Source organism: Labrus bergylta, chromosome 18, assembly GCF_963930695.1.
Source record: "Labrus bergylta chromosome 18, fLabBer1.1, whole genome shotgun sequence".
Taxonomy (NCBI): Eukaryota; Metazoa; Chordata; class Actinopteri; order Labriformes; family Labridae; genus Labrus; species Labrus bergylta.
The window spans coordinates 16,029,310-16,054,722 of record NC_089212.1 but is presented as its reverse complement, the minus strand read 5'-3'; the positions used below and the strand labels follow the sequence as shown (position 1 = coordinate 16,054,722).

The window sequence follows — 25,413 nt, the reverse complement described above, 5'->3', positions numbered from 1 at the left end:
AACCTATGATATCCTACTGTATCACAGACCTGTGATCTGTAAACATGTCTCTGAAAGAGAGGATATTATATTAGGTCTATGTGCACTTCTCATTACCAGGAGTGTGATGCTGAATTTTCTCTCACCTGCTGGTCCTGCAGTTTGACACCCACCACTCTGAAGGTGTTGTTGGCAGTGTTGTGGTAGATGTTGATGCGGCTGAAGCCCTGCTGCCCTGGCTTGATGGGCACCCACTTCTTACTGGCATCATCGTAGACCATCACAGAGGCTCGCGCCTGGCAGATACTCTGCTCACTGAAGAAAGAGAGAAAAAGAACAGTCAAATATATTCATCTAACACTGGCAAAGAAACGCTATGAGATCAAGTTATGTTATAAGAGAGGGTTTGTTTTATCGTAATCGTTAGTATGGTTGTTTGAATACCAATATCCAGAATGCCTCCATTACTGCCTTACATGTGTCAGGTATCAGTGCATCATTTGATGTAATAATAGATGCCATATTTATAACTCCCCCCAAAAATGTAGCTACTTGTTTCTTCTTCTTCTTCAAAAGCGTAACCCAGACAGAAAGGACAAATATGGCTGCATGCAATTATTGTTTTAGAACAGCAAAGACGTTAGCTGCTAGCTAAGAGGCTAGCTTAAGTCAAAACTAGTAAGGGTTAGCAGTCATTGTTTCCAATCACACTTTTTAAAGCTGATTCTCTTTTTGTAAATATAAAGTTAAAAGAACTTAACTCGAATAAATACACAAAATTGGATTCGTTTTTAAAAACCAGGGTTTATTTAAAACTTTTTGATGGAAACAGAACATCAAGATGGGCTATGGGGGGAGCTGACGCTGCTCACATTAGCTTAGCCTGTTTCTAAAGGTGTTCAGCTTGTTTGAATGAAGTATTCTGGAGGCTTTCTGAGCCAGGCTATACAACAATGACGGCAACGACAAGACAATTATTCAGGTATAGTAAAGCCTTAAGATTTGAATTGTCAATAATAATAATAATAATTATGCATATTATTAATATTTTACAGTTGTATTGGAGGGATTTTTCTGCAATACTGAAGTCTAGGTATCATAAAAGTAAGTAGGGAGAAAAAAAAATCAGAACATCTGTTTGTTAGAACAGTAGGACGTTTCCTTTTTTCATACAGACACAAAAAAAGAAAAAGCGCCTGACATTACAGTGTTAGTTCTCATACTCTGATTGTTTGCCAGAACAGTGCAACTGTGATGACAGTCTTATAATGTAAAACCAGCGAAACAGAGTTACTGTATGATTATCTGGTTGGCTGTTAGGTCACTTGGGAGCCACACCTTTCTGTAGCTACCACTACATATCAACACATAAGAAATAACATGCTGCCACTGAAATAATCTGACAGCCTGTGTGCAGAAGAGAGGTTGGGTTGGCGTTTTTATAAGCTATAAACAAGGCCTCAACCTAAAAGTGAACCGTGGAAATTCCCCTCGCCCTCCTGGTCTTTTGCTGTGGTGCTGTGGCATCGAGACGTGTTCGGAAGGAATGAGTTCAGAAGGGTGTGTGCAGTGTGTTGGGTAATGATACAGTGTGTTAAAAACCAAAGTGTTTGATCTGTGATCGTATCGCCAGATGGAGTATAAATGGGTAAAAAGTGAATGAAAAGTCTCCTATCACACAAGAACACGGCTGTAAGGAAGCATCAAATAATCATGTTCACAACCACAGAGCTGAAGAGTGTTAACTCAGTAAAAATGCTCCTGAGGTTCAGACAAATCACATCACAAAATAACCACTTTTGAGTGATATCACTCTAGTTGAGGACACACATATGTGTTTATTTGTGCCGTTGTAACCCGAGCATATGCGCCTGAAGGTGGTTCAAAAGCTTCAGTGTGGAAACACATAGCAGAGGGTGCAGAGAGACGATGTGGACCGACAGAGGTGAGGTCATCTCTGTAAGGTGACTTAACGCTTTAATTCTCACTTTCAACACCTCAAGGACTTCTGCTCTCTGGCAGTCAGACACACATTAGCAGCCTCAAGGTGTGAGGGCCACAGAAAGGGAACTACAGAGTGTTCATGACATGCTCGCTATCCGCTGCTATTCTTAAACTTCTGTAAGTTATTTTTAGATGATGTCAAATTAATTCAGACATAAATATCGTAGTTGTATATAGTGGTACAAAGGTTCAGGTGGAAAAGGAGACACATTCAAAGTGTGCAACATTCACCAATGAATCTTATTATCAAACAATTATTTATTGAATTTAAAATAAATGGTTTCATCTATGACGTAGCTTAAGTGACATGTTTGAATTTTCTGACTGACCAACCCCAACAGATGTCATTTATTGTAGAATATTGGCACATTAACAAAGATAGTAGTGAGCAGCTAAATGTTTGACATTTGCTTGAAAAGCAACAATAAAGATTTACAGACTATCAACGATCTACTTCTATTAGCAAATCTAAATATTTGACTTATTGTTGTAGGCTTTGAATTAAAAACATTTAAGACATGAATTTGTTTCAGGTTTTCTCAAGTCTGGTACATTTCTACTTAAGCCAATGAGAAGGGGTGTACATTTTAAATTGACATTTTTAAATCCATCTACATCACATTTTACATTATAATTAAATACACTTTTGAAAGGTTCCACCGGTGATATGCCTGACCCTACAAAATAAAAGCATGGCCTGAGAGCAGTACAATAATGATGACATGAACAAGAGCCACGATTAAGTGTTCCATTACCTGGAGAGCCTGAAGTAAATGAGATTGCACCCTCAAATGTTTTATCCGTGCAATTTAGCGCAGTTATATCTACAGTAAAGGAGGCAGAAATAATACAAATGAGGAGCAGCTGTATGAGGTTATCGTTCACAGTTATTATCAGGACGCCTGCAGCATTCAAATGTCAACATTATCACCCTCCCCCCCCCCCAAACAATCTTTCCACTAATGTAGCAGGAAGACAACATGACACCTGAGAGACCCCCCCTCCCCTCTCTGACACATGGATCCGTCTCAGCCCGCTTCCTCTCACTTTCCTGCATCATCTGCCCTCAGGCTCCCTCGCTGTCGTCTCAACGGCCTCAAATAACTCAGCAGTGATTATGCAGCGTAGCTTCTACTGGCTACTAGCCTGCATATTTCTTCAAATGAAGAGTCTTTTTTTATGTAAGAGTTCTAGGAGTGATGAGTAGCATTTCAAACAAAGCGTTATTTTTTTTTCTGCTTTTAACTTCCCGACTAAATGTAGTGTGATGGTGTATGAATTCAGAAATCCACTAAGCTTTTCATTTTTAGAATCTCAGCACGAATGACATTTTTGGACACACCACACTAGTATGCAGATTTTTTATTTCTAAACGACAGTATTTAAAAGGTGGGAGTTTAAACATTCAACTTGTTCCTGAGGGAGAAGACTTCAAAGCTGACTTGACAGATGGATTTCAGCAACAACTCCCACGATTACAACCAGATCTGTCCGTCAACTAAAGCATCGGTCCCCACTGCACAACTGTTGTGGAGTTAACCCGCGGCTAGAATTAAAACAAAGCCATCAAGACGATTCGATCAAGACTGTGATTCCAGCACATACAGCTGATGTATGGTTCAGTCTCTCTTTGTGACATGTCTGGATGTTTCTGGCCAAAGACAGCAGCCAGACACTGAGTAAAAGATGTTGGAGATAAATATCCTTTATTTACAGACAAACAGGAACGTCAAAAACTAAACAGGAAACACATTGGCCATTAAAAGGAGCAGATGAGAATGTGGAATTCCTTCAATTCAAACATGGCCACAACAATGTCTTGCAGATGCAATCCAAAAAATCAGCTCTGACACAGAAGCAGAATCAAAGGCCATCTAACTCCTTATGTATCAAGACAGAGAAGCCTTATAACAACAATTCCTGTTTCCTGTGGAAAATTGTATCCTCTGATATTATCGGCAAGGTTCATTGCTTACATTTTTAAGGAAAAGCTTTTATTCTGAATGCAAACCCATGAGAGATAACTACAGGCATCCTGTTTCCTACAACTCCAAATAAGCTAAACAGACTCCCTAATTACGTATCAGTCACTTCAGAGACTCAGCCGACCACAGAGTGTTACTGCCACGGGAGGAGGCCATATCTCTGTGATGGATCTTCTTACAAAAACAGGCCCTATTTCTGGAGCAGTTTGGGCCAGGAGGGATGGAGTGCCTCAAGCCTGGTTTCAGTTATCTTCAAGAAGTCAGAAATAAAGCTGCCACTCGTCTACTGCTGCTTTACATACAGCTCATTGCTTCATCAACACGTCATGGGTTGTGGTGCAAAAAAAAAAAAAAAGACTAGAAAGAGGATCTGGCAAAGAGAGTTCAGCTCACTGGTTGCATGGTTTACATAGTAGCTGAGCTAATTTCAGCAAAAGTAAAAGACTTGTCACTCCTCCAGACAGCGTGCTCTGTTGTGACTCTGTTTTGGCCACATGACACAAGGGGAGACAAGGCACAATAGGGCACATGATGATATCTACTTAGCATCAAAGCGGCTTCAGTCGAAAAACAAGGGAGACTGAGTGGAGAGGCGACAGAGATAAGAGGCAAAGAAAACTGAGTGACTCTATGTTTGTGAAGGAGGAGAAGCAGCGCGATATGGCCGAATCTGAGAAAGGTCAGATACCGCTGAACATCACAATCAGTGACATTAAAAGAACGTGATGAATCAGAGGAAGAGTGCACATAACAGGAACAACTAAAGGCCAAGTAAAGATCACTTAAGGAAAAAAATTCTACTAAATTAACACCTTCAAAATCAACACTTTTGATTGTGTTCAAATATTTATATTCATTATATGGAAATTACACAAAAATCCATCCTTGCTCAGTAAAGGTAATCTAAGACTGTGTTGGTTCCTTTTCACAGCGGATATTTAGATTTTCAGATTCATGGCAGGAAGTTAGCAACATCGGTGAATTAACATCCACAATATGGAACAGGCTCTCCTAATGAAATGATGCCATCATGAAAGCTGTTCATTTCATTGTTTTTGATGATCAGAGGCATCAGAACAAAACCACTGACCCCGAACCGTTTACTGAAAGATACATGATGTCTGTACGAACTAAAAGATGGCTGCTGCAGCCGCTAAGGTGGAGCAATCAAACCGGTTAAGAAAATGAATCTGACATCATCACCTTCTGGTTTCTTAAGCTAAGTATTAAAGCCCAGCGATGGTGGTTGCCATATTGGCAGTTTTTTCCTCACCACTGTAACTTTTGCTGCTTTGCTAAAGTGCTCGTGATGGATAGGCCGGGTCTTTGTAATATAGCAATAAATAAGGTCTTTTTACCTGCTCTTTTGTAACGTTAAAAGACAAAGACTAAGGTCTTTTACCTGCTTTTAGTAAAGTGTCTCGAGATAACACTTGTTATGAGTTGACGCTATACAAATAAAAAATTGAAATTGAATTGCAAATTCTGTTTCAAAGTATCTTTCCATCAGTCTCGCAACAGGTTGTGGAGCTGAGACGGGCCTACAGGCACCCAGCATACTTTACAGCTACAAAGCACCCGGCTGTCATTCAAATCAGTGACGCCCCCAATGATGCATAACCCTCCGCCTTAAGATAATAAAAAAGGATGACTAATAACAAAATTCCCCCCACTTATAGTTTGTACCAGTTAAACATCAGCTATTTAGGCCAAAACTTTATTAATCCTGGCTGTAAACGTGTTGATTTGTGCTGTCAAAGCAGTAGTGAAGTGGATTTTGGATATATTTCCCAGCCTAACTTTGTCAGGCTTTTTTTGTGCTGACTGGTTGTAGCATCTTGAAGGTTCTCTCCCATCTATAATCTTCCTTGTAAATCAAAACTGAACGGAGTGACTTCTTCAGACAAATATGTTTGCCTATTTGAACGAGCTGTAATCACAACATGGCAGACAGGAAAGTCACCTTTTAAGGTACAATAGATAGTTACATGTTATTAAACTATTTGTTACGTCCAGTGGACAAACTGAAAAATTGTTATCTATTCGGATAGTATCTAGTCACTTTCTGAATTCTACCACGTTTGAGCTGTTTAGGTCTCCATCTGGTCTATTCGTAAAAAAAGAAAACAACTCTTTAGCAGCCTGTTTCTTTGTCTGTTTGGTACTGGCCTGGCAAAATATGTATTTTGAGAGCTCTTTTAGTTGGCAGCTGGCTGCTGCTAAATGAGAGTGATAAGAATCAATCAAGGAAGCAGGAATCTATAGAGTAAAGCCCAAAACAGTGAGCTAAAAGACATGAAAACAATCCTAAGAACTGAGGCTAACTGCAGAATGGGACTATTTCCAATTGTACTCGTCACTGCAATCCACCTACACACACGTAGTCATGATGTTACCAATATTTGATACAAAACCATTGATTATATAAGGTAGTTTCTCTCAGCTGGCTGCTCCAAACCTCTGAGGGTTTCAACCTGCTGGTATTTTCTCCCTCGTGTATTCTATAGACTACTTCTTTAAATATGCATAAGCACTTCCCCACAAGCAGCTCATGAATAAAATAAGAAACGAAACTCATATACCGCTCTCAACCCCCAGTAACAGGCTAATAAGATTAGCAAAATATCTAAAATATATATCAATATATTTTTATAAAAGTGGAAATGTATCCTGAATTTGATACACTTTAAAAAAGAGCCTGACATTATTTGACTACCAGCTCTTGTCAAAGCATGTCACCTTGTTTTTGCTGGACTATGCACATTTCTCATTGGATGCTGAAGAATGTTCGTCTTAAAAGCCAGCCTTAGAGGGGTGAAAAGAAACAGGATGAAGATTTCAGATCGCAGAAACAAGAGAGAAAAAGAGAGGGAGAGGAGAGAGAGGAGATGAATAGACATCAGGGAGAAAAACAAGGGCAGAGAGGATATGAAGGCTTCTGCCACACTGAGCACTTCCTCATGTCAAATAAGCCTCATAGGCGAGTGGTGAAAAGGAGGCCACGTTCCCAGGCTTTTGAATTAAGCAAAGCACTTCCCTGCACACATGGTTAGACATATGTGCCCCCCTCAACCCCTCCCTTATCCCACCCTCCTCCACACAAATCCTATACATACACACTCTGAGTGTGTTTTCAGTCCATTAGCAGAGAGCTGAGTGCTGGAAGAAGGGATGCCTGAACCTGATCCTGCATGTGCAACAAATACCTGTATACAAGATGTGTTTTTTTTTTCCTGCTTCAGCATTACATCTCTGGAAGTATTTAGGCTGGGAAAGTGTTTCCTTGGCAAACTGTGGTAGTGGGTTGGGCGTTGGAGGGCATGCGGCGCTCTCTCTGGGCAGCACCCGAGGGCTGAACTTCTGTTATCATGGCAATTAGCTTTTGTTGTTGGGGTAATTGTTTCATCGTGCCGGTTCACAGTGGAAGGCACCCGAACAGACCCGAACACATGATGAGTCATTCAACTCAGCCCGGTATGGCCTGCTCATGAGAGCAGTACAGATTAGTTTGGCTTTTGTTTCTATTTTAAAAAAACCTAAATGTTAAAAATACAACCAAAGGTTACGAGCGCTGCAGGGAAATGTGCTGTGAGCAAAGGTCTATACATGTTGAACCAGTGATTCAAAAGAATAGATAAAGCTTTGAATATCTGAGTGCTCAGATTATGGTCTTTCGAAAATAGAGGGTTTTTCTTTCTTAAATTATTCTAGAATAAAGCAGATAGCATTGTTCAGCTCAATTACAGGTTGTTTATGTGGTCATGTAGCAGCTCCACTCAAGCATAGTTAAAAAGATCCCCAGAGATAAATGGCCGATCTAATTAAGCTGCACATCACCATTTGAGACGTCGTCTGGCTTTACACGACAGCACAGAGATTACAATGAATGCGGGGAGACACGGTATATGAAAACAAATGACACAAAGGCTCCTTAATAGACTGAAACTGGGGATATTTATAGACTGCAGCTTTAACCTGAAAGTGACCAAGGTGCTTTGCCATTTTTGTACTCATTGATTATTTCACAGTTAGTAAAAATAAAATGTTACAACCATTTCCTGCTTACACAAGTTATACAACATTTATTTTGGTTGTGATAACCACATACAGTTTCAAATGCACAGAGTTAAAAGAAGCTGCACTTTCCTACCATAGCAGCTTTTTTTTTGTATCCAATAGACACACACAACTAAACTAGGCTAATCTAACGGTTCAATTTATAAGCTCCAAGCAAAAACTGAAAAGAAGCTTTCCTGAGCTTCTTTGGCACTGGATCAGAGAAGGAGAAAAAACCTCTTCCCGTAACCAGAGACCTATTTTTGCTTTAAAGAGTATGCCTTAAAAGCATCACCTGCAAATAAATCCTGTGAAATATGTCACAGTGGAAAGACGGAGCTCTGTTAGTTTACTAGTCATTGGCACATATGTGTCCTGACTGAGCCTTCCTCATCTCCTACAAATTTCTCTGTCTCTGTTAAATGTGAACTAGCTAGCGAGGATAAAGGATGTCTATTAAAAAAAAAGACAACGACCTGGTTGATTGACCTAAGAAGCCAGAAAATCATTTAATTCCTTCAATCAGCAAAGAAATTATCCCTGATTATTTGCTATATCTTAGTGGTGCAGCAGTCAATCTACAAAGCCGGTGACAACTTCATTCACCCATTTAATCATTTCATTTCAAGCTAATTAACTCGCTTAAAAAAAAGAGTCTAATCTTGTGCACAATAAAAGCCAGCTGAGCAGCTTCCTGTGCAGCAGGAGTGATAATTACACATTTTTATGCATCCCTGGTTGGTGCTTTAGCTGAAAGAGACATACAGTCAGTGTCAGAAAGGGCTTGTAACTCAATCCGAGGTTTGGTCGAAAAACAAAGCCATCTCTAACACAGACGTGTTTATTTTACTGCAGAGCAGTGTGCTGCCGTATCTGCAATCCAGCTATCTGGTATGAAGAAAGACTCCAATTATGTCTGCACTCCACCTTGATATCATTCAATCTCATGTTCAAAGTGAGACATGCTGCTGTGTTTATCACATAAGGGAAGTTGTAAACTGACATAATGCTATGCAGACTGATGTGAAATGTAAAGCACAAACAGAAGCTCCAGTGGTACTTGAACTTAATCGTGCTCGAGCAGTCTGCTCTGTGTTATCCTGCCATAAACTGGAATTGAAATACATAATTATACACCCACACACAGTATTATATGGTACCCATGCTGTACATACGCCCAAAATAACAGTCACTGATATTTCTACTGAAGGGCAGCTTAGGGCGACAGAGACAGACAAGCACACATACATTTGACTCTATATATAACTCATTGTAATAATAGCTTCTCTAGCCATCCCCCCCCCCTCACAAGGCAGAAATGTCTTCTATATGTTGACTCAAAACATTGGTCCCCACAACAAAGACAAAAAGCACACTCAGAAACACACATATTGGCTAATGTGTATATACTAAGTTAGATTTCTGTCATTTGAACACTCACCACCAATCACTACCAATGCCTTCCCTAGCCCCCAACCTTGGATAATTTACCCTGACCCTTGAGCCAAGGTCACCCCTTATTTAGCCTTACTTCATACTTATTCCAATCACTTCCCAAAAATCTTAACAAAACCAAAAAAAGTCCTTTAATATACTGAAAATATTCAAGATGTCAAAAGGCAGAAATGTCCTCAATATGTCATTTCAAAACAATGGGCCCAACAAGTCAGAAAGACAAGCACTCACAGACACACACACACACACACACACACACACACACACACACACACACACACACACACACACACACACACACACACACACACACACACACACACACACACACACACACACACACACACACACACACACACACTGGTTATTGTGAAGATACTCTTGTTGTCTGTTATTAGCCACATGGGAAAACTGGGAATGTCAGGGCACGGTAAAACAACCGCCTGTATGTAGTTTTTTAGGAGGGTGTATTTATCTAAAGTATGGACATGTGTGTATGTGTGTGTTTAGTTGGGTGGATGCTGGGGTCTATCTGACAGAGGAAAGAGGTCTTTCTGGCTGGTTGGATTAGAGACAGAGCCTTGCAGGCAGATCATTACCTCACTGCAGTCTTAAATCTAAATTAACCAGGACTTAACCCTCGTACACGACCTCTAATCTGCTCTGTGGGGAAAGTACTGTTCACAGGCACAAGCAGGGAGGAGGAAGGAGGCCTGCTGATTCGAAATCAGCACCAGCCAACTTTGTTGTAGGGAAACGGTGTGAAGTCTGGTCATTTGTAAGTGAGAAAACTAAGCACAGCTAGCTTGTTTAAAGGAAACAGTGAGATGTGCAACAGATGCCAGGTTTCAGGGACTGCAGCAGTACTTTTGCAATGGATGCAACACTGCTGCCAAACCGTAGTATCTGCAAGTGATTAAACGAAGAGTAAAAAAACAACCATGTTGTTCAAGTCTTTTTAATGTCTTCATCTAGATTACAATACCTCTATCTATGCTATTTTGCAATACAGGACAAATTGAATTCTTAGTGTTGAAGCTGTATGATTTGATTGAGGTTATGAAATTCATTTATTTATTACATGATTATTTGACACCACTAGTATCATTATTTGGAATATTAGATTTTTCATGTTTAGATTTAGAACTGGGTGTGGCACTGGGTAATATGCTGGCAGGTAGGTTAGGATGGGCACAAACCAGAGAAGGACAGGACAAGAGCATTGTCCTGTCCTCCTGGTTTGTGCTTCCTGTATATTGCAACTCTAGGTGATATTGCAGATAAGTCTAAATTCCTGTAGTATATGAACACAATAACAGTCATGAATAAGTCCTTCTTCTGCATTCTCTACTCACCCCTCACCTCAACCAAAGGGAGTATTTTCTGTTGGTCGGTCTAACATGGATCACCTCTTATTATGCGCTTCATGAATGATGAGTTATATTGACACATTTTCTGATCCGATTGCCCTGATACTGTCTGGAGTTTATAAAAGCAAACTGTTTATGGCTACAGTAAAACATAATGACAATATACTGTGGCCAACATGCAAAGAAAGTAAACATCGTAATAAGTATACTTCCTGAGCATTAGCATTTTAGCATTGAACACAGTATTGCCGTGAGCTACGTGAGACACTGGCTTAGCTTACTGGCTGTGGGCATTAGCTAAATATTTAAATTACAAACAGATCAAAGCTATCGCTCTAGGCTAAAGGGTAAATAATCATATTTTTTCAGAATGACAAAATATTCCTTTAAGTTTGGTATTTTTTAACATTCATATTCAGTATGCAACAACGTGATTCATTTTAAGAGTTACAAAATATTCTTTCTTCCATAGAGAGCTAAATTCTCTGTGAAATTTGCCATTTGTATTTCAGCTGAAAGTATGAATATGTAACAGACTTTCTTTGTGAGGTATTAGTACTAAACAATGTAAAAATGTGACTCACAGTAAATATGGTTAAAGCCAGAATAATAAGGATTCAAAGACTATAAAACTAAGCTTCAATGGGATACAAATTTCTCCATCCCCTCCACTAATGCATCACAGCAACAATAATTCTACCATGCACTGGCACAGTGGTTGAGAGTCTCATAATCTATACAATGTCAGCAAAGCTTCAACATCCCTGATCCATCGTGTTGTCCAGATTGTGATAACTGATAAACGTAGAGTGTTTATCTAACCCCTGACCCAATGATCCACAAAGCACAGAGCAATACTACAGAAAGAGCTACAATTAAGCCCCAAATGGCAGAAAGAGAGAGAGAGAGAGAGAGAGAGGGGCAGAGACAGAGCAGAAAACTGCAGACTTAATGGTATTAATGCAAACCACATTAATGTGCTTATGGTCTTAGCTAAATGTCCCAGTTGTTTTGTGCAAAAAGCTCAGTCTCATGATATAACAGAACGCAGTGCTGCTAGTTTCAATTCATCCACACAGCAGCAGCAGCAGAAAAAGCATGACCTATATACCGCAATTCCCTGCATGTGTGCTGCATTTGTATTACAATACACTGAAATACATGTAATCTGACGTACTGGCACTACAACATGATCGCAGAAATATAAGAATTGTCCATTTCATTCAACAAAGAAGCAAAAAAACATTAAAAAAGTATGTCAGCGAAATCCATGTTAATATTGGGCTTACACTGAATTTTGATTTAGTGTAGGATTTTATGGCGTGTAGTTCATTTACTTTCAGTTTTGTCATTCTGCTTCTCTGTAATGTCTATGTCTTTGCACTGCCATGTCTTTGCAAGGTGGATTAGGGGGTGTGTAGCATCATGTATAACTTCATCTAACACATTTTCATTAAGAGGTTTATAGAAAAAAATAGAAGAATGAAAGCGGTGTTCAAAAATCCTCTGTTAAGGGCGGGGATTTAAAAATATGGGTTAGAAAGACACAAGTGTAAAACTCATCCAACTTTTAACATGAACTACTTGTGTTGAATATTGAATAAATGTTCTGGTTTACCTTGTTGAGTTATTTATCTAAGTTTATTGTATTCATTTATTTACAATAAAGATATCAATGAATGAGTAAATCAATCTTGGTCTGGCTTCTCGTAAAATACATTTATGACCTTAATTGAACCTCCTGGTAAAATAAAGGTGAAATTAGAAATTATTTAATAAATAGTTTGAAAAAATGAGACTTGACACCATTTCTGCAAGAGGTTTTTCTGAAGTTTTTTGTTTGTCTTGTTCTTCATGAAGAATTAGTGTACATTTTAAAAATCGGGGTTGTATGAGATAACGATGTGTCTGGCTATACAGCTGCATGGAAGCTAACATCACAGCTTCTTAATATCAGGTTTACACAGCCAGGCAGGTTGTGGGATACACAGAGACTGGTCTCTGGTCAGTTTTAAGCATTAGCTGCCCCAAAAAAACATTATTGTTATTTTTTTAATTACCCCCCCCCCCCCATCCCTTCTTCCCCTCCCTCAAGATAAAAAGCCAGCCAACAGAGCTGTTTGATCCTGCAATTCTCATTTGGGACAAAGAAGCATCAGCAGCAACTAAACCTCGCTCCCCTTTCTACCTCTCTTTCGTATCTTCCATATTTGCTCTCTTAGCAGAAAACAGAGATTGAGTGCATCAAGAGAAGGGCACTGGCCTGAAAGGCAGCAATTTTAGCCAGAAGCCATGCTGTCTTCAATACTAATGTGAATTAAACATGTATACAGCCAGAGCTGAACCCCTGCTATTCAGAGTCCCGCTATGTAAGGCTGTGAGTGTTCAGAATAAAAGAAGATGCTCGGTGTAGCGCTCAAACAGAGAGCTGCATTGCTCTGGCAGCATCTCCCACTTTGACTGAAAAGATGCGACCAGGCGTGAGGAAAGAAAAAAAAAAAAAAAGGATTATCAAAATAATCAGCAGCCAACATCTGACACTTAATTAAACACAAGATACTAACAAAGAACTGTTGTTTTTTTCAGCTTTGTGATAAATTAAGTTGCCCTCACACAGTTACTAATCCAAAATAACCTAAATTCTGGGTTTGACCACGGTTTGTTGAGGCCAGCTTAAGATTACAGATTAGTATTTTAGCACTGATTAAAATACAACAGGGAAAGATTTGACTGTCTGTGCTGCTGTAACATCACAAGACGTCTCTGCAGGCTGTGATCAAGACTACAAAAATAGACAAATTGTGAACTACAACTTCCTTCATTTAAAACATCTTCACTTTCACTTTCTTTCTGCCTGTAAGTTACATCACTAACACTAATAAATTCTGGAGGTATACAAGCACAGACACACACACACACACACACACACACTCACTCTAACAAGGAGTCAGTACAAACCTGGCAGAGATGTGGTTGTAAAACAACCCTGAGTCACTGACGCTCTGAGGGAGGCAGTAACGCAGCACTTGGACCCGTTGTATGTCCATTTTTGGTAAACAGAGAAACAAAAACAGCAGCAACAATCTATGAAACAAAACCCAGCTTGTGCGGCTCCGCTACCTTGAAGCTAGAATTCATTAAAAGCTGTACAATCCTCCAGCTGAAAGCCTGAAATATAAATTACAAACAGAGGTGCAGGGCTGCACAATTAACACAAAAAGAGATCCATTTAAAAAAGCCCAAAATTTGAATTAAATCCTTCAGGTTTAAATTCCTGTACTGCTGCATCCAGAATCCAACCGGCAACAAAGAGATGAATGACGGACAGACTGGCAGGGATGAAGTCATTGACCAGCCTGTTGTCTGGGCGCATAACAGATGAGCATGTGTGTGTGTGTGTGTGTGTGTGTGTGTGTGTGTGAACCTCTGTACTATTGCCGTACTCATTGCCCAAGGGAGATTACCTCATATCCGACTCAAACAGCTTCTACCCCTCCTCACACACTGTTACCCCCCACCATTTGGCTCCAGCCCCCACCATTTGGTTCCAGCCTGTTGTTGCCATAGCCACCCAGTATTAAGCAGAGCCTATATTAACAGCCAGTGGTCCATACTGTGGTCAGTTCTTATTGATCTGGATGCCCTCTGCCTCAGAGGACACATCATGTAACTGGTGATTATACACTAACGTGTACAAACACACATTAACTGGGTGAGTCTGTGAGTGCATGCTGAGAGTCCATTAATATCCAGTTAGTTAATTACTATAGCTAACACTCAGTCAGAATTCGCGTCACAAGAGAGAAGTTAGTTTTATCATCAGCTGGAGGGGTTTTATCAAAGTGTAGTCCAGATTCATTTGAACCTGAAAGCACTGAAACGCTTATATTTAGCCGGGCTAGCACTGTAACCCTTTGATCAGTCAGTTTAAGATTTATCCAAATGACTTCGTTATCTCCTTAGAAGAAGTTAGCCAATGCATTTAGAGACTGGGTGCTATTTGGCTCGTTAGTATCTTAGAGTGAAAAAAATGCTTAACTCAGATCCTGCCCACAGGAAGCATTGAAAATGCTCAAAATCTGCATGATGAAGTTGTTTCATCAGCAAGTTGGCGTGCTGATATTGGCATTTTGTGCAAAGCTCTACTGTAGCTGTGCACAGTCTCGCTGGCACAGTAAATAAAAATGTTCTTTCTTTGGCAATTTTCTCCTAACATCTTATACACAATTCTTTAAAATCTTTTTTAAAAATGTGTTCTTTTGTAAGATTAATATATAAAACATCTGCAGCAACAACTGCAGTAAGAGTAATAAAGCATTACATTACAGGGAGAACCTGCAATCTGGAACCTCCCACTGAAACCCTTTTCACACATACGGAAATCTCCTGAAAAACTCTGGAGATTTTGGCGGACTTTACCCGGAGTTTCTCCGGCCAGACCCCTAGTATTTTTTTCCGCAGAAAGTCCGAGTGAGCTGATGTCTGAACGCGGCAGCATATACTCCGGAGATTTCAACTCGAGCCAATGGGAAGAGAATGACGTTTATATACAGTGACTGCCTAAAGGTTCTGCACGCGACCACTACGATCTCCGTGCACGTAACTAAACGGCTGCATTATGTTTTCTGTTCATCAGTTTGTTGTTCTCCTCTCTTTTGTTGATGTTGTCATTCCATTGGATTACACATTGATTGATATAAAGGCAAATATTCTCATTATAACGTCGAGTATTGGACTCTGTTGCTTCGGCCGTTACTTCCGCGTTGTTTATTTACGTTACGTCTTACCTCAGGAAATCCCCCGCCCCCCCCCCCCCTCCCCTCTGACAGGGAAAGTCCCCCGCTGTGAGGAGCATATGTGAACGGCTAGGTCGGGAGAATGTCCGGAGCGGTCCTCCAGCATATGTGAAAATGGCTTGAGATCCACTTAGATACACACACACACGGCACGCGCACGCACACACGCAGTCCTAGGACTGACAGAACTAGAGTGTGAGGATGACAGAATATTACTCTCTGATCTTTGACCTCCACACTAATAGCTGACCTCATATGTCGCAGTGACAGCAAACAACAGAAACAAGTCACACTGCCATGGGTCAGAACAGTTCAGTATGCTGAAGAAAATCATGTTTTGATTAGCTGATTCCTCTATATGATACTATTAAAAATAAACAGATACTTGTTCAATACCATGGCAAGAAAAATAGAAGTAACTCACTCATGATGAATTTTTTTAATTATCCAAACTTGCATATTTTGAACTGTCTAAATTGCCCAAATAGTGAAATTTGAAAATGTGGCTGTGTGCAGGAGACATAACTGGAACTTAGGCGTCTCTATGAGATCGCCAAATGGACTTGAGAAATGTCAGTATTTGACAACCTGTAAATTTGAGTGTACCACCACTTCTCTCTCTCTCTCTCTAACTCATGGCAGCTTCTGGTCAAAATATGATTGAAGATCTGTATTTTTTTAAGCTTCAGTTAGAGTACTTTTGGATACTATCGATTAGGGCTGCAACAACGAAATCACTCAAATCTATTATTAAAAGTACCGGCACCGTATTTGAACATCGATTTGTTGTGTTGCGCAATTAATTCACTTGCCGTGGCGCAGAGCTTTTTATGTCACAACAGACAGTGGAGCAGAGTGTGGTATGGCACTTGGTCAGCTTGATGAAAAGCATGTTTGGCTTTTGTTAATGAGACGAGATGAGGCAGGACTAAAATGTAAGTGGTGGTTCGTCACATATTAAATATGATATTTTCACCTCACTGTCAAATGCAAGATGTTTGTTCGTGCAATGCCAGGCAGAGAGCAGGACGGGTGTGTGTGGTGTGTTTGTGAGGTGTGTGTGTGTGTGTGTGCGTGTGAGTGAGTGTGTGTGAAGCAGAGGGAAGGAGAGAGCATGAGCCGACGTGATGGTGAGTGATAATGAGCTGACGATAGCCTGAACAAGCAGTGAGTGACCAACTATGCGGTATCAAAACACTTGTAACCCTTAAAGGATCATGCTTCCCTTGATAAACATGGATAGAAAGCTGTTTGATGGCTTAAATCTGTAGCACTCTGTATTAACGTTCATGCCAGGTGATAGTGTAATAAATCTCTTACCACACTGTGAAAGTACTCCACTACAAGTTAAAGTCCTGAATTCAAAGTATGTCAGTGTTATCATCAGGATGACATGAAAGTAGTTAAAGTACTGTACTGATGGTGCAGTTAAATGTTCCCATAAGTGTGAATTTTATTAGTATCTGGCTAATCAAATACATTTAAAGAGAGAAAACAACTTAAACGAGAGTAAAACTATAAAGGGCAAAATTGACTGGATGTGACTAGAATATTTTTTTTACAGTCAACACTGGTTGAACTGGAACGCCTGTCCACAGTGATCTGTTTTCACAGTCACATTTATGCCAGGCTAAATTACCATTTGCTCCTGTAAAGTTTGGAGTGTCCAGCTACAGACCAGAAGACATTTCTGTGACAGGCTGAGCAAATGTTAACAAGTTCAATGTGTGGCAGGCTCTGAGATGCCTGAAGGGGGGGGGAGGCACTGCCCCTTACTAACATTTAGAAAATGCTAACAGGCAATGCTAACCATTGAAAGGAGAAAGATCACTATCAAACATGTGACAGTGACAAGTGGGCTTGATCCCGTTCTTTCTCTACTTAAAAGGCTGACCTGCCAGAGATAAGGTCAGGAGATGCATTCAGCCTTCATGTGAGAAGACTTAAAATCATTATTGTTTTTTATTTCCACAGATATTTTCCCACAAATCCCTTTGTGTCACACAGAGAAGCTTAAAATCTAAGACAAAGAGTAACTGCACAAACAGACTTAAGACCATTATCTGGAAAATATATTGTTAAAACTTCCCTTCAACTGTGTTATACCCCTTAAAGGTCACTGATTACGTTTTGTTCATGAATGTCTATCAAACAGAAAGTATTTCAACAACTAACTTCCTTTGTATTATCCTTTGTGACAATGATGGAGGTTTCTGTTGTTGGACTAGCTAGCTCAACAAAGCTAAGTTGTTAGACCTTAGTTGTTTTGACAGGTGTATAAGATCAAGAACTCAAAGTGGCATACCAAAACATTTTAGGGGTTTTTGGGGTTCTTTCTCCTGAGTTGTCCTAGAAACATATATTTTAAAAGGTAGAAAAATATAATTATTACTCATATTGAGGCTTTTAAGACTCACCCAGAACATTACAAGCTGTAATATACCTTTAAGATGAAGTAAAGATATTGGTTTTGTATCAACACATTTTAATAAACCAAGCTATTATTTGACAAAAGGTTGATATGGAATCTCTCTCAAAATAAACTGGTTGGTTACATTTCAACAACACACAGCCTTGAAGCCTACCAGATTGAAATCAGCATATCGACCCCACTGATGACATCACTTATTAATTACAAACTGCTATAGATGCCAGTTGGCCCTCAGGCTAATTGTCACAAACACATACAGTACAATATGGATAGCAACCCCCTCTTTTACACCGCCCCTCCCCCACCTCTGCTTCTCCTCCTCACTCCACCTTCCTCAGCCGTCCCTAGTCCGCGTCCCATCACTAATCCTGATCCTTAAAGGGGAACACCACTTCCATTTAGGAGGACAATACATCCCGGGATACACAGACAAAAATACAGATTCAGTGTTAAACCTGTCAAAGTCTTATACAATACTGTTATTTCTGAGTCAGTGTAGCATCATATAAGCCGGGAGAATTGTGCTTCCTTTGTGTCAAATGTCATTCGCTGATCTTTCCAGGATTCGTCAGCTCTCTAAAAAGATGTAGCTGTCAAAAAAAAAAAAACAGCCAGAGAAACGACATCTGAAAGGGAGGAGCTGATCTCAGGATGGGCCAGATTAAGATTTTAAAGAAAATGTTAGTCTTCAGTGAAATTACAGTGAATTAAACTGAAACATGAATACTATGCAGTTATATGTCTAAATACACTTTTTTTTTTTTTTTTTTTTTTTTTTTACATTTTGCTTCATGATAATCTGAGTGACCATGCCGGTGTGAGCAGATCCTCATAGATAAAGAACATACTGTAAACCAGAGGCAGAGAGTTTCTCCTCTGCACTGTACTTTACTCTAGATTACTAGAGTGCATGAAGTCAAGCGTAAATCTCTGAAGTTATCTCATCTGCCCCACTCGGCTGCACATCTGTATTTGAGCTTCCACAAATCACCATGTCCGGCTGTAATCTGCAGAGGCCATATTATTACAAGGGACCCCTCTCTTCGTGATTCATCTGGCTTTTGATAGTCCAACTCATCAGCCATTCAGAGATTAGCGCTCTCTATCCCTTTCTTCCTGCCTTCCTTTCTCACACATGCAACGAGTCAGATGGGATCTATCCTGTGAACGACGGAGAGCAGCAGCTGAGCTGACAGACAACTCGTTCCTTCTTCCCAGGGTAAAAAAAAAAAAAAAAGGGTGAACCAATGAAAGATATGCTAAAGGGTAACCAATCAGGCTTCTGAGCTAACAGCTGGCTCCAGAGAAAACACAGACAGACGAGTGGAAAGAAGGAGACACACGAGAGAAAGTCAGCAACCACTAGAGGAGATTTTCCTCTCCCACTTTTCCTGGATTCCTCTCCAACTCAAGCCACTTGTTTTTTCTTTGCAGTGGCATACAAATCCTGTTAGAAGAAGCAAACAGATTCTGCATTCTGAAAGCTGAGCCAGGCTTTAAACAGAAACACCAGAGAGAGGAGAAGCAACATCTTAACCGCACAGTCCAAAGCCAATTTTTACCTTTCAACAACACTAGAAAACCGACAAAATATGACAGAGAAAGAGGTCATGTTTCCTTACCCAAAATCATCCAGTGAATACATGTTGCCGACGAGGACAGTCCGATACTCACGCAAAGGATGAAAGGAGGTATAAAAAGGGGAGATTATGGAGGAGAGGGGGAAGTGTCAGCCTGAGAGGAGAGAGCGGTACACATGCTGTACTTAAGGTTTCTTTACATCCTCTAAAAAAGGTTTCAAAAAATCCAACACACCAACAGAGCGGACAGAAGACTGAGACAGAAAGAGAGAGAGAACGAGTGGGAGGAAAGGAGCGAGTGAGGGAGAGAGATGAGGAGTGTTGCAAAAGAGTGAGGGAATGCAAGAGAGGGAGAGAGAGAGAAGAACATGTGACCAGAGTAGACCAGTCATCTCTCTCCGTTCTGAGGATTGGAGTGCTGTCTTTTAACCTCCAAGGAATCATTTCCAATGGATGGAAATTACACGTTAGCCAACATAGGAAACAGGAGAGCTTTTACAACCCGCCTTTTTATCGTGAAGATTTTCAGGAAAGCTTTGAATAGGTTCTACAGTAGCTGAATTTAACAAGAAATGCATCTAAGCCACAAGCCTAATCACCAATTAAGTACGGGGTGGGAAAGCACACAGCAGGTTTGTTCACTCAGCTCAGCTTTCATGAAAGGACACAATATAACAAGGCTGAAATGAAATGCACTGGAGGAACAGAATTTATAATTAGCTCAAACTCTTACAACAAAGTGTTTATTTTATCTAGAGCAGCATTTGTGGCTTTCATGTTTTTTTTTTTTTTTATCAGAATGTGTCCTCAATGAGTGGTCCATCTGGCTAAAGCTAACTTAGAATGTAAGCTCCTTTGCCAAGGCAAGCTGAGGTGTGGGAAACAAAGAGTACGCTCGGCTACTAACAGATAGGCTTTGAGGCGTTAAAAAATATATAAAAAAAAAAAAAAAAAAAATTGAGCCTGAAAATCAGTGAAACACAAGACAAGAAAAGAAGACAAAAAAAGATGACAAAAAAACGCAGGATATGCATCCAAAATCAGTGAGTACAATGCTAAAATGGGGTTAAACAGTAGGAATCTGTAGGATCAAAAGGCAGAGAGAGAGAGAGAAAGAAAAGATGCCTCTTTTAGCTGTAAATACTTCCACTAGGCGGAGGTCATCTGATACGGTCTGCTTGACCTCCATTAGGCCAAATGGACACATGATGCAGATTCATCATCAAAGCTCCAGCAAAACAAAGCTTGTGTATGTATATGGGATGTGCTGGAAAAATTACCAGATTATGTTTTAATGGTTTGTGGTAACAGTATGTTTACTTTATGATGCAGAGACAGAGACACGGGAGGGTCACATGGTATTCACTTTGAAAGACAAGAAAACAAGCTGAGGAATTAAACGGACATGAGAATGAGTGTTTACCAGTTATCGACTATCACAGCTTTAAAATGAATGTAGGTTATAACCATATCAGCTGAAAATGACCTTTTTTTTTTAAATGTCCTTCTTGAATAGTTTGGGGGGGGGGGAGTTTGAAGCGATATAACGTTGATGTTATTCACAAAAAAAGAATTTTGGATTAAAAGTATGCACAAGAAATATTTCCTGTCTGCTTTCCTATCTTCACTCTTCTTTCCCTCTCAATAATAAAAAGTGTGAGACCAATGTCCCAGTTAATTGAGAACCACTGATCTAGATAATTTTTTTAATTTTGAAGTCTGCATGTATTCTATTGTTAGATAATCCACTGTTGTCTTAGTTGATGCAATTTGACTTGGTACGTGCTGTCTTAATTTACCCTTGAAATATTCTGACCAACATATCCCTATAGCTTAAGAGCCGATAATTTGACTAAGCCTACGCACTCTGGAAAATTTCAGAAAGACCTCTGCTGAAATCCTGCCGAGTTGGTTGTTCACACATGCAGCTCACACCGCGGAAGAGACAGACGAAGCAACAGAGTCCACTTCGGACGCTAAAATGACAATTCTGCCTTAATATCAATGCCATCTGTATTTTGACACAATTACAATATTAACAAAACAGCGAAAAATAACATACTGGTTAAAAGGAAGATAATGAAGCTGTGTTCATTACGCACACAGAGATCGCACTGGTCGCACGCATGAAGTCTATGGTTGTGTGCTGGTTGCAGGATATAAACGTCACCACCCCCTCTCACTTGCGGTGAATTTTCCTGCTGACGTCATGCAGAAAATTTACTGGAAGGGAAAAAGTCTGGGTAAAATTTAAAGAAAAAGTTCCGCTGTTTTGCGTTTACACATGCAGCTCTCTCATGAAAAAAACAAACATCAGGAAGTTTTCAGGAGTTTTGTGCGAGTGTGAAAGCGGATGTTAAACTGGATGACAGCCTAACAACTTATCCTGGTAGCCTACTGCTACAGCACAGGTTTAGTTGCTCCGATTGGATGGAGGATAACAAACCCTTGGACGTTGGTTAATGAACAGAAAAGCTTCAGGGAGAAAGAAGAAAAGTCTGAGGATCACAAAAGTATTCACTGAACAACATCTTGGGGACAATGAATGTCTTAGAATTGTATCTTTTATGGCAATCAATCAAGTAGATACAGTCTTCAGACATTGTTATCAATACTGGCTCCAGCATTAAATGTCTGGAGCAACTAATACTGGTTTATTTGTGTCTGAGAACTGTGGCTTCTTCTGTTATTTCAAATCTTCTAATGAAAAATCATGTTGTTGTTTTTTTCAGAAAATAAAAACAAGAAAAAGTACAAATTATTTAGTTAGGAAAGACCGTGCTTTTAATTTCTCCTGCCTCTACTGACGCTCCCTGAGAAGTTTGGATAATACTGTGGTATCGCTGCCGATGAAAACCCATAGAATGTGACTGTTGTGGCTGTGTGTGGGGACGCTGGCTCACGTGGAGCTGCTCTCTGATCAGCAGCCGCCTGCAGTAAGATGCATAACTCAGCGTTTTACCTTCCACTGGCTGCACTCGCTCATTCTACCTTTCCTACGATGAGTCACCATAACAGGCGCGTCAGAAATCATCCTGCGTTAATAGTACAGAGAGGACGCCTCGCTTTCTGCCCACTTACACTGTCTCTCTCTCTCTCTCTCACTCACACACACACACACATAAAAAAAACACACACAAACATGAACACATGACAGGAGCCAGTCTGACAAGGAGACAAGAGAGAGAGAGAGAGAGAGCATCCCATAATGAAGGTACTACCGTTACCAGACTAAAAATAGCTCACACTCACGTAAGTGCAGAAACACACACGGACACATTCTTCATGCACAAAAGCAGCAAAGGATGCAGTGATGCTGAACAAATAATCTCATTGAATTTTTTTTTCTCGACCCTGCAGAAGAATCTTCAGGTCACCTTGTTGCTGCTATGTGGAGATTTAAGACTTCTCTTTTGGGCTTGAGTCAAAGAACAGATCTGCCTCCGGCTAAAACAAACTAGCAGAACAGGACCGAGGCAGCTTAAAGGAAAAGAGGAAACAGCATGTTCACTGAAGTGGACTCTGAGATATGAATCTTACATGTTTACTGTCTGAGGGCGAAATCATTCAGCTGCTGGCTTTGGGTTGTGTGAGGTTACAGGAGAGGGCTGATTTATTCAGTTCAGGAGATGTAGTGAACAAGACATCCAGTTGTGAGACCATCTAGGTCTACTTTTATTTTATTTTTTTTAGCTTTTTTTTCCCCCTGTCTCCTTTTCCTCTCTGAAAGGAGTAGCATCACAACTACACACCCAGACAGTCTCACTCTTACACATGCACATGCACACAAAACACCGGCAGCTACAGTAAAAGCCCATAGAGTGCAGTGTATCCGAGGGGAGCTGTCAGGGTGAATCTGAAGCCATAAAACAGAATGGTGCAGGCTGCATCTATGGAGACACAGAGGAGTCAAACGAAAGGCAGCAGCAGGAGGGAAGAAATGTAAAAGGAGTGTTTCATAAATAGAACAGAATACAGACACTCTGCTGCCTGGAGATGATTTGGGCCTCGGTGCATTCTGCATACCAGGATAATCAGGAAAAGGCTCAAAATACCGTCTGCAACCACGGATATAGAATGAGGATTTAAACATGAGACACATTTTCCATACATGCATGACTGGATCTGTCATGGAGTAGGCTTATTTGTGTGTGTAGGCCTATGTGTGTGTGTGTGTGTGTGTGTGTGTGTGTGTGTGTGTGTGTGTGTGTGTGTGTGTGTGTGTGTGTGTGTAGGCCTATGTGTGTCAGGAGAGGGGGGTGGGGGTCTGGTAACCTGCCTGGCAACCACCAGAATAAACACCCTCCACCTACTCCTATTAACTGGGCCCTCACCCACCCCCCCACCTGTGGCCAGTCTGACCGGTGCCACATCGAACCAGCGCTTTAATTTCGCCAGGTGCGCCGTTTGGCTTATGGGCAGAAACTATGGCATAAATACATGATGCTGTCGTTTCCATGACAACATTAGCCTGGCTTAGGTCCTGCATTGGACACACTGGGTGGGTCCGGCGTTGACAATAGAGGGCTTAAAAAAGGGGAGGGGGGGGGAACATCACAGCTAATGTACATTATTCGTCTTGCGTATTAGCATTGTAAAGAAAACGGTAAAGGACAGTGATATGAGGCTGAGGCCCGATGGGTGGGCCGCAATATGCTCATAATACAGCCCCTATATGTGGGAAAATGACTCTACGCTGCTTCAATTCATTATCAGCTGTAATATTTACTTAAACCAAACAAACCTGTAAATGTAAATTTAGACTGGAGGCAAAAGGGGATGAGTGTCCCTGCGCATCTGTCATGAGCGCGTGTTGCTGCCCGCCGCTTACCTCATTTTCTTGTCTTTAATTCAAGCGCGGATGATGGCACCGATGAGTTTAATGAAAGGGACCGGCAGCCCGCTTATTTCTTTCGTTCTATACAGTACAAGGGCGGCTCGAATAATCTTCCTCCCTAAGTCCCTTGTCCGCCTCCGTGGAGATGTAACACAGGCGGGTGATGAGTCGTGTTGCAGAAACGCTAAGCGACAACACGAGCGCTGTCTGCCATCCGCTTTGTGCTCCCTCCTCGCGCGCCGCTGCCTATCCTTAAGTCCATGTTCAGCCGGTGCTCGCGCTCTGTAAAAGACGGTATACGGTGGTGTTGACCCGCCGCCTCCTTCATGCCATATTTTCTTCCCATTCGGAGTGTTTTGGTTGAGGAGGAGAGATTTGGGGGAAATGCTAATACTGCGTTGTGGAGGCAGAGGAGGAGGAGGAGGAGGAGGAGGAGGAGGAGGGGAGGTGGGGGAGAAGACCGGCTCGATGCTGCCCACCTGCGGGGAAGACGCTGACGTGCAGCTCGCTGACGCCCCTCTCTCTCTCTCTCTCTCCCCCCCCCCCCCTCATATCTATTCAGAAACTACCAGAATGCCGACCATTAGGGCGTACTCATATCCAGTGTGTTATAATCAAAAGAAGCTTTCGTTGTGATGTCCTGCTTCAAGGTGACCCGATTGTGTTTTACTTTGAAAGTCAGAGAAGTCAATCACGAAAGGAGTGGTGTGCTTTTCTATACAGCCCCCCCCCCCCCCCCCCCCCCCGTACATATGTCAACCAAGTCAAACAAGCCCTAATGTAGGAAAAAGTAAAAATTTACTACAGATTTGTATTTTTTTTTTGCTTCATCAACTCAACCAGTCCTACAATGAAAATAAAGAGTGGGGAGCAGATTGTTCCTGAGTTCAAATCCCAGCAGGGGGGGGGGGGGCTGAGCT

The 25,413-nt window shown here is 40.9% G+C and overlaps 1 protein-coding gene across 4 annotated transcripts in view; it reads right to left on the bottom strand.

Annotated features, from left to right (window-relative positions):
- Nucleotides 1–24,918, bottom strand: part of evla (Enah/Vasp-like a) — a 39,511-nt gene extending 14,593 nt beyond the window's left edge. The window contains exons 1-2 of one of the 4 annotated variants that reach the window (XM_065966251.1): nt 24,488–24,918; nt 126–294 (exon numbers count right to left, since the gene is read on the bottom strand). In XM_065966251.1, the coding sequence (XP_065822323.1) occupies nt 126–294; nt 24,488–24,492 (174 nt within the window). In that variant the 5' untranslated portion in view covers nt 24,493–24,918. Of the gene's footprint in view, nt 1–125; nt 295–13,807; nt 14,274–19,698; nt 19,975–24,487 lie in introns of those variants that run through there. The other 3 variants (XM_065966250.1, XM_029280466.2, XM_065966252.1) reach the window with 3 other exon arrangements.
- Nucleotides 24,919–25,413: the final 495 nt, after the last annotated feature.